Genomic DNA, 13,981 nt, shown 5'->3' on the forward strand with positions numbered 1-13,981 from the left:
TTGATGTGCAGGCATGAGATTATTATCATTCAAATGAGCAAGCAATTGTCTCGACACTATTCTTTCAATGAGTTTTGATATAAATGATAGATTACTGACTGGTCGATAATTACTGACGTCATCTGGATCTGCATCACTTTTTTTCAACAACGGCACAACAATTGCATGCTTACAAGGTGTGGGGAAGCAACCTACCCTCATGCACAGATTTATCAAACTGGTTATAAATGGACAAAGCAATTCAAAATGCTTTTTAAAAAAAGTCTATCTAGTTGACAGGACTTTGTAGGTGAATGAAGCACTTCTTTCCTGATATCAGCCTCAGACACCGCCCGAAAAGTCGAAAACAACTGCTGACATCCATAATCATCACTGTTAAGACAAGATTGATTTTCAGTGTCAATCTCCTGTTTTATCACCCTAATTTTTCCATTAAAGAAAGTCATGAACTGGCCAGCATTGAGATCATTGAATTCGCGTTTAGTGCCTTCACTGTGACTTTAGAAAAATTTTATTAACCACCCTCCACAAGCTTTTTGGAGTTTTACTGTTTTCATTGACAACTTTCTTCCAATATACTTTACATTTGTTTGAATAAATTTCAGTTTTTTCTTTAAGGGCCAATATCCATTCATTTTTATCAGACAATTTACAACTTTTTCTAAAAATTTTTTCTTTTTTTCTAGATTTCCGTTTTGAAGCCTTGCAATCATCATCAAACCACGGTGCAACATGATGGCGCCCAGGCAGCACAAGTACAAGAGGAACAACCCTATTAACAATTCTCCTTACCTTGTCACTGAATAAACCAAATTCTGCATTTACATCATCAGTTTTACACGGTCTGGATACTGGAGACTCAAGTACCTACTCATCAAAACGATTCCAGAGTCGGATCAATCTTTTTGCTCTCAGAGACTTTGTCAATTTTATTGATAAACTAACCTGTACCAAACCATGATCTGAATAGATTCCACTAGGATAAACCTTTGCTTCACTGACAGCTATATTGTGTGACGTCACAATCAGATCGAGCGTTCCTCCTAGAATATGCGTTGGTTCATCTATGTGGTTGATCAACTGAAACATTTCAAATATTTCACGTAAATTAACAACGTTTGGATTGTTCGACTTTTCCATGTGAATGTTAAAATCTCCCGCTAACAAAATACGAAAACTAATGATTGTAACACATTCTAAGACCGAAATCAGTTCATCAAAAAATTATGTCGTTAATTGTTCAGATCCAGGTCTGTAAATTGCCAGTAGGATATAATCTAATTCATTAATTTTAAGTTTCACCGCCAGAACCTCGAAAGCAGTAACCAGTGGCAGAGTGATCTTTTTATATCTTAAAATTGATCGGAAAAAAATGATTTAACCTCCATGATGTGGGTCGTGCGATCTCAAACGGTCTACAAACTGATAGCCAGGTGGCATTGATAACCCAATGGAAATATTATCTGCCGAACCACGCCAGCTCTCCGTCAAAATAAAGATGTCTAGGCCTTCATGAATCAAACCATAAATAGAGCTGAATTTTGTTATTATAGATCTGATATTTAAAACTCCCAGAACCACCGATCGCTCCTCATTTCCAATTTTAGCAGGCTTACCTTTACCAGATGCTTCATTAAAACTTTCGTTGATTTTATCATCCTCAACATACTGAAATTTACCTATTGCATTTTTATTGTTACACCCACTTTCACCACACACATCAAGACTTGAGATTTTATATTGACACTTACCATAATAGCTTTTATTATTTGCATATCTAAAACAACTTTCAACGTTAACTCCATCAAAATCAATATCATCAACGCTACCATCAGTGCCATCTCTCTCAATCAAACTTTTTCTTTCAGTTTTTGATCCCTCCAAAACTTGACTATTTTCTATCTTCCGGAGGTCCCCTCACTCTGAATAAAAAATCACCGCTTACAGATTCCTGCTTTTTTGCATCATTGATCAACTTTTTCAGCTCATCTCTCTGATCCTTTGATAGGTCGTGACTAAGCCAAACACCTTTTAGGAGATCATCCAACGATTTCATTCGTGATACATTATCCATTATTAAGTTTTTCGACTCAACTTATCAAGACTTATCAATAACGGTCTGTTTACTTTTTTTGTTTTTTCCCCAGTCTCGTTACTTTAACAACTGCTTTCTCGGCAACTTCGTTTCGAGTCAAGTGATTAAAAATCTTCATAACACGTTCTTTGTCGTCGTCTCCTTCAGCAAGTCTAAAAAGCACCAAATTTTGTTCTCTCTCCTTGATGTCTGTCGCATCATTCAACTTTTTTTGCACATTCTTGGCTTCAACGTTAATTACATCAATGTTTTTTTTAACCTCTTTGCTTACTATATCGGTCCATGACGTACTGACTCCACCACTGCCCGTACGCATCTCATCAACAGCATGATTAATGTTGCTTAATTTTTCATCATTCAATTTTACTGCACATCTGATATTCCGGAGCTCCGATTCTATGATTTTACTGGCATCTGTCAACCCATCAATTTTAATCATCAATTCCTGCTTACTTCTGTCAACTGCCCTCGCAAGCAGATTCGTGTCTATTTCTGCTGATGACTTGGTGTCTGGAGAAACATTGTTACATATATCACAAAACCACTTGAAATTATTATACTTCTGAATAAAACAGTACACATCATCAGGTATTAACGTAAGATTTGAAACACAACCGCAACGAAAACAGCTGAAGTTTTTCAACGAATCTGACTTTGTCTTTGCACGTGTACTCATTTCAAGTTTAATTGTTTACAAAAGTTGCTATAAAGTCTGTAAGAAATCAAAAACAGAAAAACACAAAGTAAACAAACAAACACAACTAGTAGAAAACAATCCTATTTGTACCAACAACTTCAACTTTATAACTACGCTTATTTAAATTGGGTTTTCCATTAAATTAAAGCAAATAACATAAATTAAAGTAAAATTAACAAATAATAATTTCGATGAAAAAAAAATATAAATTTGTTTGTCTAAATTTCCTCTATTGTATGCAACTAAATTTAATTAAATCACTATATGACAATTCTATATAATCAAGAAAAACACGGAGCAGAAACGAAACCAGCTGAAACTTATTAATGTATTAATATGTATATACATTAGCTTATGCTAAATATGTATAATAACATGTCATATGTATCAAATCATGTCAGAGTTGGAGTTTTTATTTTCTTTACTTTTGATCGCCCCTCAAAATCTATCCGCTATCCACGTGCGGTGCACCATCTTGCCCTCCTTTAAGTAATGTGGCAGATTTGTTCAATTGGTGACGCAAACATGTGGGTGTTATTATTGAATGGTATACCTACCAAGGTTTTCACATTTACAAAGTTTTAAATTACACATATGTCAAGATGATGGTGAGCTTGGGAGTTTTTTTTACACAAGTTCGCCAAGAGTATTTTTGTTCACTGATTTTGTTTTGTTGGTAATAGGAAATAATATCTTGAATTTCAAGATTTAATTATGACAAAGAGATGTATCTTTTTTCATCCTCTATGATATTAAACAAAATTTTGTTATAAAACTATTTCAACAAGTTAACAAGCTATAGAGGTTGTTTATCGTTAAAACCTATTTCAATCATTTCATATTAGTTGGGTAACAAAAATTTCTTCATAATAACAATAATAATTAATAATAATAATAATAATAATAATTAACAATAATATATCATAACAATACAACTATTTTATTAGTATTCGTCGACAACTAACAAATTAAAAAATAACAAAATCTCATAACCAATCACATGACTGGCCCAATAGTTATATCCATTCACGTTCGACAAACAACACATGACGTCATACACACGTCACTCAATCAAGAGTTCATAGGTCGATATACAAATATACAATTCAATATGAAGGAATGGCAACAGCAATGATATGTTAGGCACGTCTGCTCGATGCATCCAACTTTATGAATGTTTCTCATTACGCGCGTTGTTTTAAGTTTGCTCATGAAATTTATTAAATTATGAAAACAAATTTTACAGTTTAATTAAATGATTTATGTTTGTTTTTTAATGTTTTTTTCCTTTTTGATGAAATCGATGAAACCGTAACCGATGAAATCCTGGCATTTACAGCAGTATTTTAACATTTATTTAAATGAATCGCATTGAAAAACTTTAAATTTTTTTTTGAAAACTTGCATTAGGGAATTATTTTCAATAACTATTTTTCACTGCTAGAATAGAGGAGATGCATTGAATGTACATGAGATTAAATATTTGAAGAAGGTGCCTGCCTATTGTTAATATTATTGAATGATTCAATAAACGCATACAAATGAACAGTGAGGATCGTACGACACACATTGGCATCGATCCGATGACAACCGACATTTGCAACTGAGCGCTAGAAAAATTAAAACTTGATAATTTGAAGTATTTATCCAATATGTTTACATAGCGAAATCAATGCGTCTATTCGGTTCTTTGTTTCTATAAAAATGATGTGTTTTGATATTCACTATTGATATTTGATATTTTGATAAATGGATATTTGCAGACATTGTAACCACCATCGTCATTTAGGATATCCTTCAAACATTGCAATAACGAATCACACACGTGGGGCGGAAATCATTTTACTGAGTTTTTATTTTCCACAAAAATTTAACTACATTTTTTCAGACATTACAATATCGATGCAGTCAATAATTAAAAAATTTTTCCGCTTAATGGTAACATAAAAATCTTTTGTAAATTATCAAATTGTTCATTATACGAACATCGAAATGTTTTCAATGTTGTTTAGTAGTAGTTTGCTATCAAGTTGTTGACTTCCAGTTTAAAATTTTCAAAATTAATTTAATAAATGAATTCTCTGAAGACCCTCCTCTCTTTATGTAAGCTCATTTGCAGTCTTTCGTTGGCGTTCCTCCATTTCATGCGACGATTTTGGAACCAGATCTTCACCTGTTGAAATCAATGCAATATTCATATTTTGGTGGATAACTAAAAATGAGCACCACCCACGTTCAAGTATTTTATATTTTATTTTATTTTAAAATTTACGAATAAAATAATTTAATAAGACAGATTTTAAATCGAATGTTTGACTTGACTCAGTCATTATATAAGCAATCGAAAATCTTTGGGAAGATTAACGTTAAAAAGCATTTGTTTGCGGGGAATATGCACTTGTTTATTTAAAACCTCATTATAAAGCTATGCCATCAATTTGAAACATTTTGCGTTTGCTTAAATATCATTAATAAATGTTGTAAATATGTTTCCGAATAAATGGAAACGTTTTAGAATGCTTAAACATTTTGATAAACTAATATCAAATTTTAACATTAACTATTTAGATACGGTTGTTTAAATAAAAATTTTTCAAAAAAACTATTCAAATTAAAACTAACAGTTATAAAATTTGCAAAAGAAAAAAGCGAACAACTTGTGAATCCTTCAGATCCAAATCGTCGGCTAGTTTCTTTCTATCGGGCTTGCTGATGTACTTGTGCTTCTGGAACTTTCTCTCTAGCTCTTTTCGTTGATGATCTGAAAAGACAGATCTTCTAAGCATGGACTGCCTGATTCTCAAACCGTGCGAGGTTCTGTTCTGCTGTCTGAAGAAGTGGTTTTGTTGTTGTTGTTGTTGCTGCTGCTGCTGCTTTGGAACAAATAAAATCTGATGCAGTTGTTGTTGTCTGTATTGGGCTTGGAAAGGGTCAACTTTTGTTTGAGAAAGAGAAGGTAATGTTTTTCTTATTCCAAAGAGATTGCTTGTGCACGAGTTACAGTTCGCATCTGTTAAAAAATGTGTTTTTTTAGTTATTCTTTCTTGTATAGTCATGAAATATCGTCATATGTATTACTCAGGGACGTTAATGGGTCGGTGTGCTCGGTTGAAACGCCTTTCCACCGCATTGCTGGCTAATTTGCATGGATTGCTCTCTACATTATGAAAGTATCTGAGGTAATGCCGACTTTGGTAAGTTTCTACTCGAATGATTTTGTTAAATAAGAGAACAATCATTTTTTAAACTCCAAAATGTATTGTTTCAAATGCATGTATATGTATGTTAATTGGAATATATACTTATTATTTTCTACCAGCAATAAATTATGTCCTAAAATAAAAATACTTGAATGAAATTTAACATTTTTAATTATTCACGTCTCGTTCTGGACGCTAGTTAGATACTTAAAAATTTTTTAAATAAATTAGTAATCCCAACTCCCCCAACTTCTGAAAATGATGTAATTACAAACACAATTTTTTAAAGAAGCTGATTAGTATAAACCGATTATTCATGGAAAAAGCCTACCCTACTGCATTAATGAGTAGAGATCGAGCTAATGATAAAAGCCTGTGTTTGTCTTTTTGAAATATTATAGAGAGTTTTTCAATTGATTTAGAAAATCAATATTTCATTATTAATGTCTACAAGTAGTTTCAACATTTCCCAGCTTTCCTTAACAATTGGAATAGAGTAACGACAGAATAACATCTTAATATAGCTGTGTTTTAACACATGAAATATTATTTATGAGATGGTGAAAAGAAATTAATATAAAAAAAACCTGGAAAGAAGTATCTGGAAAGATATTTGTAGTAGTGGGACCGTTTGGAGGACTGCAAGCAACACAAATTGTAGCACTGCAATAGTGATGAAAGTTCGGGAGGCTGATAGAAACTTGGATTTGTTTCAAGTGCCAAAATTGGCTCTCTATTGTGCGTCTTTGAATGATTCACGTACTTTTCGACATTATTTTGTTTGCCCTTTTCAGCTTCAGCAGATAATTTTTTTTATATAATTCAAAATAAATTTAATATTTTATCTAATATTAAAAGTTCTTTAAAATTCCACTAACTGTTATTTTTTGCGTCGCTGTTTAAAATGGCATCGATAGAAAACTTCAAAATTGGTTTAACCGCAGTGTCTGGGGTCTGACTCATGTTTTCAAAATCCGCTGAACACTCACTCACAAATAATTTACCATAATTTTTCAAAATTTATTTAATTCAATTTTATAGAGCGCACCTACCGCATGGCGGTTAGTTTGATTGAAAAGAACAAATCACAGCTGTTGATGATGCATGGGCGGCCGTGATTGGCTGGCTCTTATTTGCCAAGTGCGGAGAAACGCTCGTGTTTGCAGGTTGATTGAAACGTGCCATGCAAATAATTGCTCTCCACTCCATTTCCAATGTTCATCTTCCTTCACTGAATGATTGCTGATTCGCTGGAATCAAATTAGTCAAAGCACATTTTTAAATACTTATTGGATTTTATTGGACAAGCTTTTACTAAACTGGCATAATATTTTATTTTTAATTTAAATTTATCATTTTTGTCACCTATATTATTATATATTCCTGTTTGTTGTTTATTGATATTTTAATCTAACAACTTAAGACTATATTAGCTGCTGTTTAATGCTTTGTTAAAATCCCATACAATGACAGCAAATTTTGTTTGATCTAACACGTTAAACTATTATATATATAATAGGAGTTTTTAATGTTTGAAAGTTTCATTGTTTAACAGTTTATTTGATTGTGTGTAATTCTTGTGACAACGATAATTAACAGATATAAAGTTGTTTAAACTTTTTCCATCGTAATTGAGTTTATTATATTTATTTTTTATTAATTAATTTATTTCAAAAACACAGACCAAAAGCCCACTATGGGCTTGTATCGTCAAACAAAAATACAAAATAAAAAGCATTTCCAAAAGACACCAAGATAATGAAAAAATGAAATAAATACAAGAAAGCAAATGACACTCAAAATTTATACAGGAAGTCACTGCCAATGGACCTAAAACTAAGCAAAATAATTAGCCAGCAACAATTCAATAACCCTTTTCTTAATCACTACCAAACTTATTCCCAACGTCGAATCAAATGGCAGCCATTCCCACAACTTCACACCAAAATTTATAACAAAATTAGAATGCAACGCAGTACGTGGTAGAATGGAAGGATACACCGGAACACCAACCGAAGATGACGTCATTAAGAATGAATGAATCCTAGGATACTTATTTAAAACAATTAATTTATGGGAAAAAATTAAACCCTTGAAATATGCAACTGATAAATAGATAGCAAGCCAGACTGTGAAAATAAAAAAAAATGTGGTCACATTTTTATAAATTATAACAAATTCTAATAAAAAATTTTGACGACCAGTTAGTAATAACATATGACATTTAATCTGACGACTCAAAATAATAATTCCATATAAGTGTATACGAAAGAATAGTGAAGATTAATGAGAATATGTTTAGGCAATGACATCTTTAATTTATATATATCATCTATATTTTTGAATATTTTTTTAATATACCTATAAGATATGATCTTCCCAATTTAAATTGCTCGCAATAATAATACCTAAGAATTGTATACTTTCCAATAAATTACGTGATAAAATTTTTTTCAAATATAATTTGTTCAACAGAAAATACTTTAATTTTTAATTTATGACAAAAGTATTTTTAATAAAATTTCCAAATTAATATTTTATAAATAGCATGTTTTTGCTACAAGATACAAAGTAATTGAAATTCACGTTCCTAAATTTTTACATCTAAGAACTAGCAAGCAATCTTGTTACTTAATCTGAATTATCGGAAAAAAGATTAATAAAGTAAAATTATGACTCCTTTGTTGTTGAAATAACGTTGTGCTTTGCGCTTTTTCATTGGTGCTGTTAGCAGTGTTGCTCCCTAAAATTTCAAACACCTCGAAATATTTAAAGAGTTTATGTGAAACTAGAAGCTGCAACAACTTTAATAACTTCCAAATTATCAAAATCAGCTTCAATGTTGCAGAGATATGTATAGCCATATTTATTTTATTATATATTTTTATTTTTAATTTATTTTTATTTTTTTAACAACCGACCTTTGACAGTTTCAGTTGGTTTAGCGAGATCGTCATAACTCAACTAACCTTGAACCTTCCACTAATTACGCAGACAATGATTTTTAAAAAACTTTATTTTTATTTCATCACAAGCCAATTTATTTTTACTAGCATATGTGGGCAAGTATGTCATAAATTAAATTTTTTTCACTCCCTAGAAGATTTTATTTTTTCAATCGATTGAGTGCATGATTAAAATAAATTTTGCAAAAATTTGCATTGTCATCATTCAGTATTAGTGAATTTTTCAGCAAATCACATTTGTTTTAACATACACCAAATTATGAAGAGCTGAACATAGAATTAACTTCATTTGTAAATTATAGTTAAACATTGTTCAAATATTAAATCCAGCTGTTAACTTTTCCCCTTGTTTGTTTGTTCGTAAGAGAATGAAGAACAACCACTTTGAACATTTTCACAAATCGAGAAAACGTTTATGAGCTCTCACAAACAAGATTGTCATGTTTTGAGTCATGGCAAAAAAATGGCTCAGTCAGCTGAACAATGAAAACAATTAATGATAATGTAAATACTGTCAGGAGCATTGTTTATAAATAAATCTCCTAGTTTGCGATTTCGTCTTAATCAAAGTTTCAGTCATACGTATGTACGTATGTTTGAAGTTTAATGTTAGTTTATTATATTAAAACTTGAAGCAGAATAATATTTCCACTGTATTTTCGAATTCAAAAATTGTTAAAAAAATTTACTACTGTCAATGTTAAGGTCAACAATTTTAGATACGAGATACTAATATTAATAAAGCAGTTAATATTAAAAGCAAGATGACGAAAAGTTGTAGGTGGATATTGATATTGTTGTTGAACGCGTTCACATCCGATGTTTCATGGGCCCTGGACAATGGACTGGCTCTCACTCCCCCCATGGGATGGATGTCATGGCTGAGATTCCTCTGTTCCTATCGCTGTGATCTCGATCCGGAGAACTGCATAAGGTTACTGTTGTGACGTTGAACTTTTTCAAGCCATCATGTTGCAAAATTAATCTTTGACGTAACCCACTGAAAAAATTTTCAGATTGCAATCGTCATATCATTCGTTATATCGATGTTGAATATCAAATGTAAAATTTTCAAAGAAAGATTTTTAGCACACAAACATAAGAAAGGTTCTTAGTTTGAAATGGTAAACATTATAAGTTTTGAACGCGAAATTATCACAATTTGAGATAATTTGCCAAAAATTTAAAACAATGCAAGTTTATTTGACTCCTTTGGAGTGCTTCAGATTATGAATGTACATAATAAATTTATCAGCATTGAGATAGTTATTTCGTAATTTAAAAGTGATAATGATTTGATAATGGTAATTACTAACAATAAAATTGGATGTAGTATAAATTATTGATTTATTTCAAAAATTCCCTTTAAATCTTCTTACATGCTTGAAATTATTGTCGCACTGTTGTTCACTATGTATCAAATAAATCTACAAAAATTCCTTAATGAATGTTATGCCATGCATTGTATTTGTAACCAATTAATGTCAACTATGCAGACTTTAAGACTGTTAAAGCGATTCACGTCTTTATTTTATTTTAAAATTTCTTATGATCAAATTCCTGGCTTTATAAAAACCAGCCATATAATCATTCGGTGTTAGTATGTGTAGGAGAGCGTTGATTCAGAAAATGTGTAAATTTCGACATGTCATTGCTATCATGCATTTTGGGACAAGTTATCGAGATTGAGAATTTCTAATAAATTTACAAACAATGCCTGATAGGGCATTCATTTGAATTACAAGGGTGCATCATGAAAAGTCAGTAAGGGTGACGGTGTGATGGCCTAGTGGTTAAGGTCGCCTGGTGCTGTTTCGCAGTAACCGGGTTCGAAAATGACAAAAAATTTCCGCCTATCTCATGCTTTGTGTTTGATGTGTTGCTTAGCATGTATCCATATACTCTATAACCATTAACCTATAAGTACACTTAGTTTAGTTCTCAGTCGGTTCATCACTACCTGTTATAAAACATTCGAAAGTAGTCGGCTTATTCACACCTTTACAAAATTTCAACTTAGCTGAGGTTTTTTCACCTCCTAGCGAGCGCCTCTTCATTCAGATTGCAGACAGGATGGCGGAAGATGGATATTTGGATGCAGGATACAACTACTTATCCATTGATGACTGCTGGATGGAAATGAGTCGAGACGCCAACAACAGACTGCAAGCTGATGCAAAAAGATTTCCGAGTGGGATGAAGGCACTGGCTGATTATGTTAGACATAACTCGCTCAATACTTCATTTACAAAGTTACGTCTTCAAATTTAATTTTACGTTTCTCCGAAAATTTGCGTCCACCAAATTTAGAACTATGAACATTTCATATGTTGAAGCGTTCATCAAATAGTTTGAAGTGTAATAAAACTGTGAAATGTGCATTCGTTGAAACTTTATTAACAATTATATGTCTATAAAAATTATGAAAATTAATATTAAAATTAACCAATACCTAATTTATTTAAAAAAACATAGTTTTTTTTAATTTTGATCGTAAACTGCAGGTACACAGCAAAAGATTGAAATTAGGTTTGTACTTGGATATTGGGGTGAAGACGTGTGCGGGCTATCCAGGCTCCCATGGATTCATAGATCTGGACGCGCAGACGATGGCAGACTGGGGTGTGGACATGATCAAGTTCGATGGATGTCATGCCAATCTCACCGATTACGCAAGAGGTCTCAAAATTTTACGCATTTTCACTGTTTGTTAGTTAGACGCTTTTTATTTTAAGACCAAAACATTCTTCTCTACAAATGAAAACAAATTTGGAAAAGTAGCCTGTTAGTAATTACTTTTTATTGCTCTGTTAAAGAATTGCTAAAAATGAAAATTATTATAAAATGGCAAATCGGCTTCTAAAGTATAGATATGTTTAGAAGAAACGACAATGCGTAGCAAAAGATTCGATACAATATTAGACTAATTTCGCAATTGTACTATACATGATGCCTTGCATGCACTGCAACTCGTATTTGTATTGTAAATAGTTGAAGAGAATAACATGCATTTTTGAGACTTTTCAAATTTATCAAATCATTATTTCTCATACCAATTTGATTGGAAAAACAGCGCGAATAAATTTAACTCCGGCTGCTCATTTAGATTTCCCAGCAATGGCCAGAGCGTTAAACAAGACGGGTCGTCCAATAGTTTATTCCTGCCAGTGGCCCATGTATGCCAAGTACTTCGGTGGCGAGGTGGGCGGTTCCTCTTCTATATTTGTGGCTCAGATGCCTGGCTTGTTTTCATAAAAAATGCCTTTTTTTATTTAAAATGTGTTTGTTAAAAATCAAGAACAAAGTTTTTTTTAAATGACGACATAATTAATTAAAATATTTTCAAAAACTGAATAAATATATCACTTGGAATTATAAAAAATAGCAAATAAAATAATTATTGAGATTTTTAAAATGAAGACAACAAAATGAACTTTGAAGGTGAACTATACAGCCATAGCGAAGACTTGCAACATGTTCCGAGCGCTGACTGACATCTACATAAACTACCACAGCGTTGAAAGCATGATACTCTACTGGGGCTCCAATCCTTACAACTTCTCATCCGTGGTCGGACCAGGATCCTGGAACGATCCGGATGTAGTTAGCATGCTTGTTAAGTTTTTATTGTTTTAAATTCAAAGGTAGCTTGCTAGAAATACTTAAGATTGAATTTGAAAAGTAGAATGTTGCCGGATGTTTTGATGATCCTATTACGACCCACAAAAATTTCAGTGCTTTGTTAAGTCGTAATTACTGCAAGATTGATTTATATTGATGAAACATTTTACAATAAAATTTTTTATGACTTTGAATACTTTTTATGATTTAGAGTTTAGTTTTCATGTAAAATATTTCATCAACAATTATCACTGCCAAGGTTTCTCGTTAAGAATTTTTAAAACTTCCAAAAACAATTCTTGCAGTTGACAATAGGCAACAGTGGCCTCTCCGAAAAGCAGGAAAAAGTTCAAATGGCGATGTGGGCGATTATGGTCTCCCCGATGCTGATGTCCAACGACTTGAGAAACGTTAAGAAATCCTCCCGAGACATCCTCCTCAACAAAAACGTCATCGCCATCAACCAGGATCCCCTGGGAATCCAGGGCACCAGATACTTGCAGGTCTCTTTTTTACTAAACATTTTTTGGAGGTTTTTATAGTTTTGAAAAAGAGTAATTAAGATTTAACCATACAACATAAGTTGGATATATTACATTAAATTCAATGTTTCGGTTAAAAATGTAACTCAAAATGTTTATCACACTTTGAAACCAATAATTAGTTTAATGTGTTAAATTTTTTACTGTCGTTGTTTTAAAACCACCATAAAAAACAAATTGGCAATTTTTTTCAGAGCGGATCCATCTCAGTGTGGCAGAAACCAGTCCTGCCACGCGGAAGCATTGCTATCGCCATTATGAGCACCGCTAACAACGGAAATCCCATATTGACTGAGTATTCCCTCTCCTCACTGCCCACCGTTCGACCAGATCAGATTTATGAAATTTTTGAAGTGTTTGAAATGAAATCTCTGGGATTGTTTATGCCATATCAAATAATTAAGGTGTACGTTGAGGCCACCGGTGTCGTTCTCTTGAAAGCCGTGCCCACCAACCCACAGAACACCGATTTGTGAATAATTTATCTAATTTGTTCGCTATTGTAAATATGTATTTTATGATAGCCCACAATATTTTATGCCATTAAAATATTTTAATAATTTTTTAAAAATTGATCTTGACGCAAATATAGATATATTTCCTTTTCTTAAGAAAATATTTCACAGGCTCGATCAAATGAGACATGCAAAACCCTAAAAAACACAAATAATAAAATTACTAACTAAGGAAAAATATAGTTGAAGTTGAATGAATTACGTGTACAAAATAAAAACTTTTGAGTTATTTAAAAAAAAAATTTCTTAGTCAACGCCTGTGTGAATATGTGAATAAATAAATAAAGTGGGTCGACCGGCTTAATGGTATTTAGAAAATGGACATTTTATTCAAGAATCAGATTT

At 32.1% G+C, this 13,981-nt stretch overlaps 3 protein-coding genes across 3 annotated transcripts in view; 1 reads left to right on the plus strand and 2 right to left on the minus strand.

The window, feature by feature from the left end:
- The window catches only part of HELRODRAFT_169105 (hypothetical protein), a gene marked incomplete at both ends in the record, with an annotated part of 4,877 nt that extends 2,106 nt beyond the window's left edge, over positions 1 to 2,771 (minus strand). Inside the window, 3 exons of the mRNA XM_009014934.1 lie at positions 946 to 1,043; positions 1,383 to 1,639; positions 2,128 to 2,771. Coding sequence (XP_009013182.1) covers positions 946 to 1,043; positions 1,383 to 1,639; positions 2,128 to 2,771 — 999 coding nt within the window. The remainder of the gene's footprint in view (positions 1 to 945; positions 1,044 to 1,382; positions 1,640 to 2,127) is intronic.
- Positions 2,772 to 4,857: 2,086 nt separating this feature from the next.
- On the minus strand, positions 4,858 to 5,578 carry HELRODRAFT_74087 (hypothetical protein; the record flags this gene model as incomplete). The annotated part of the gene is made up of 2 exons (XM_009014935.1): positions 4,858 to 4,965; positions 5,447 to 5,578. 2 exons carry the CDS (start codon positions 5,576 to 5,578, stop codon positions 4,858 to 4,860), a joined length of 240 nt encoding a protein of 79 aa, XP_009013183.1.
- Positions 5,579 to 9,722: 4,144 nt separating this feature from the next.
- On the plus strand, positions 9,723 to 13,597 carry HELRODRAFT_74316 (hypothetical protein; the record flags this gene model as incomplete). Its single annotated transcript, XM_009014936.1, has 7 exons — positions 9,723 to 9,892; positions 11,001 to 11,175; positions 11,463 to 11,637; positions 12,065 to 12,159; positions 12,400 to 12,561; positions 12,885 to 13,082; positions 13,316 to 13,597. 7 exons carry the CDS (start codon positions 9,723 to 9,725, stop codon positions 13,595 to 13,597), a joined length of 1,257 nt encoding a protein of 418 aa, XP_009013184.1.
- Positions 13,598 to 13,981: the final 384 nt, after the last annotated feature.

Source organism: Helobdella robusta (assembly GCF_000326865.2).
Source record: "Helobdella robusta unplaced genomic scaffold HELROscaffold_14, whole genome shotgun sequence".
Taxonomy (NCBI): domain Eukaryota; kingdom Metazoa; phylum Annelida; class Clitellata; order Rhynchobdellida; family Glossiphoniidae; genus Helobdella; species Helobdella robusta.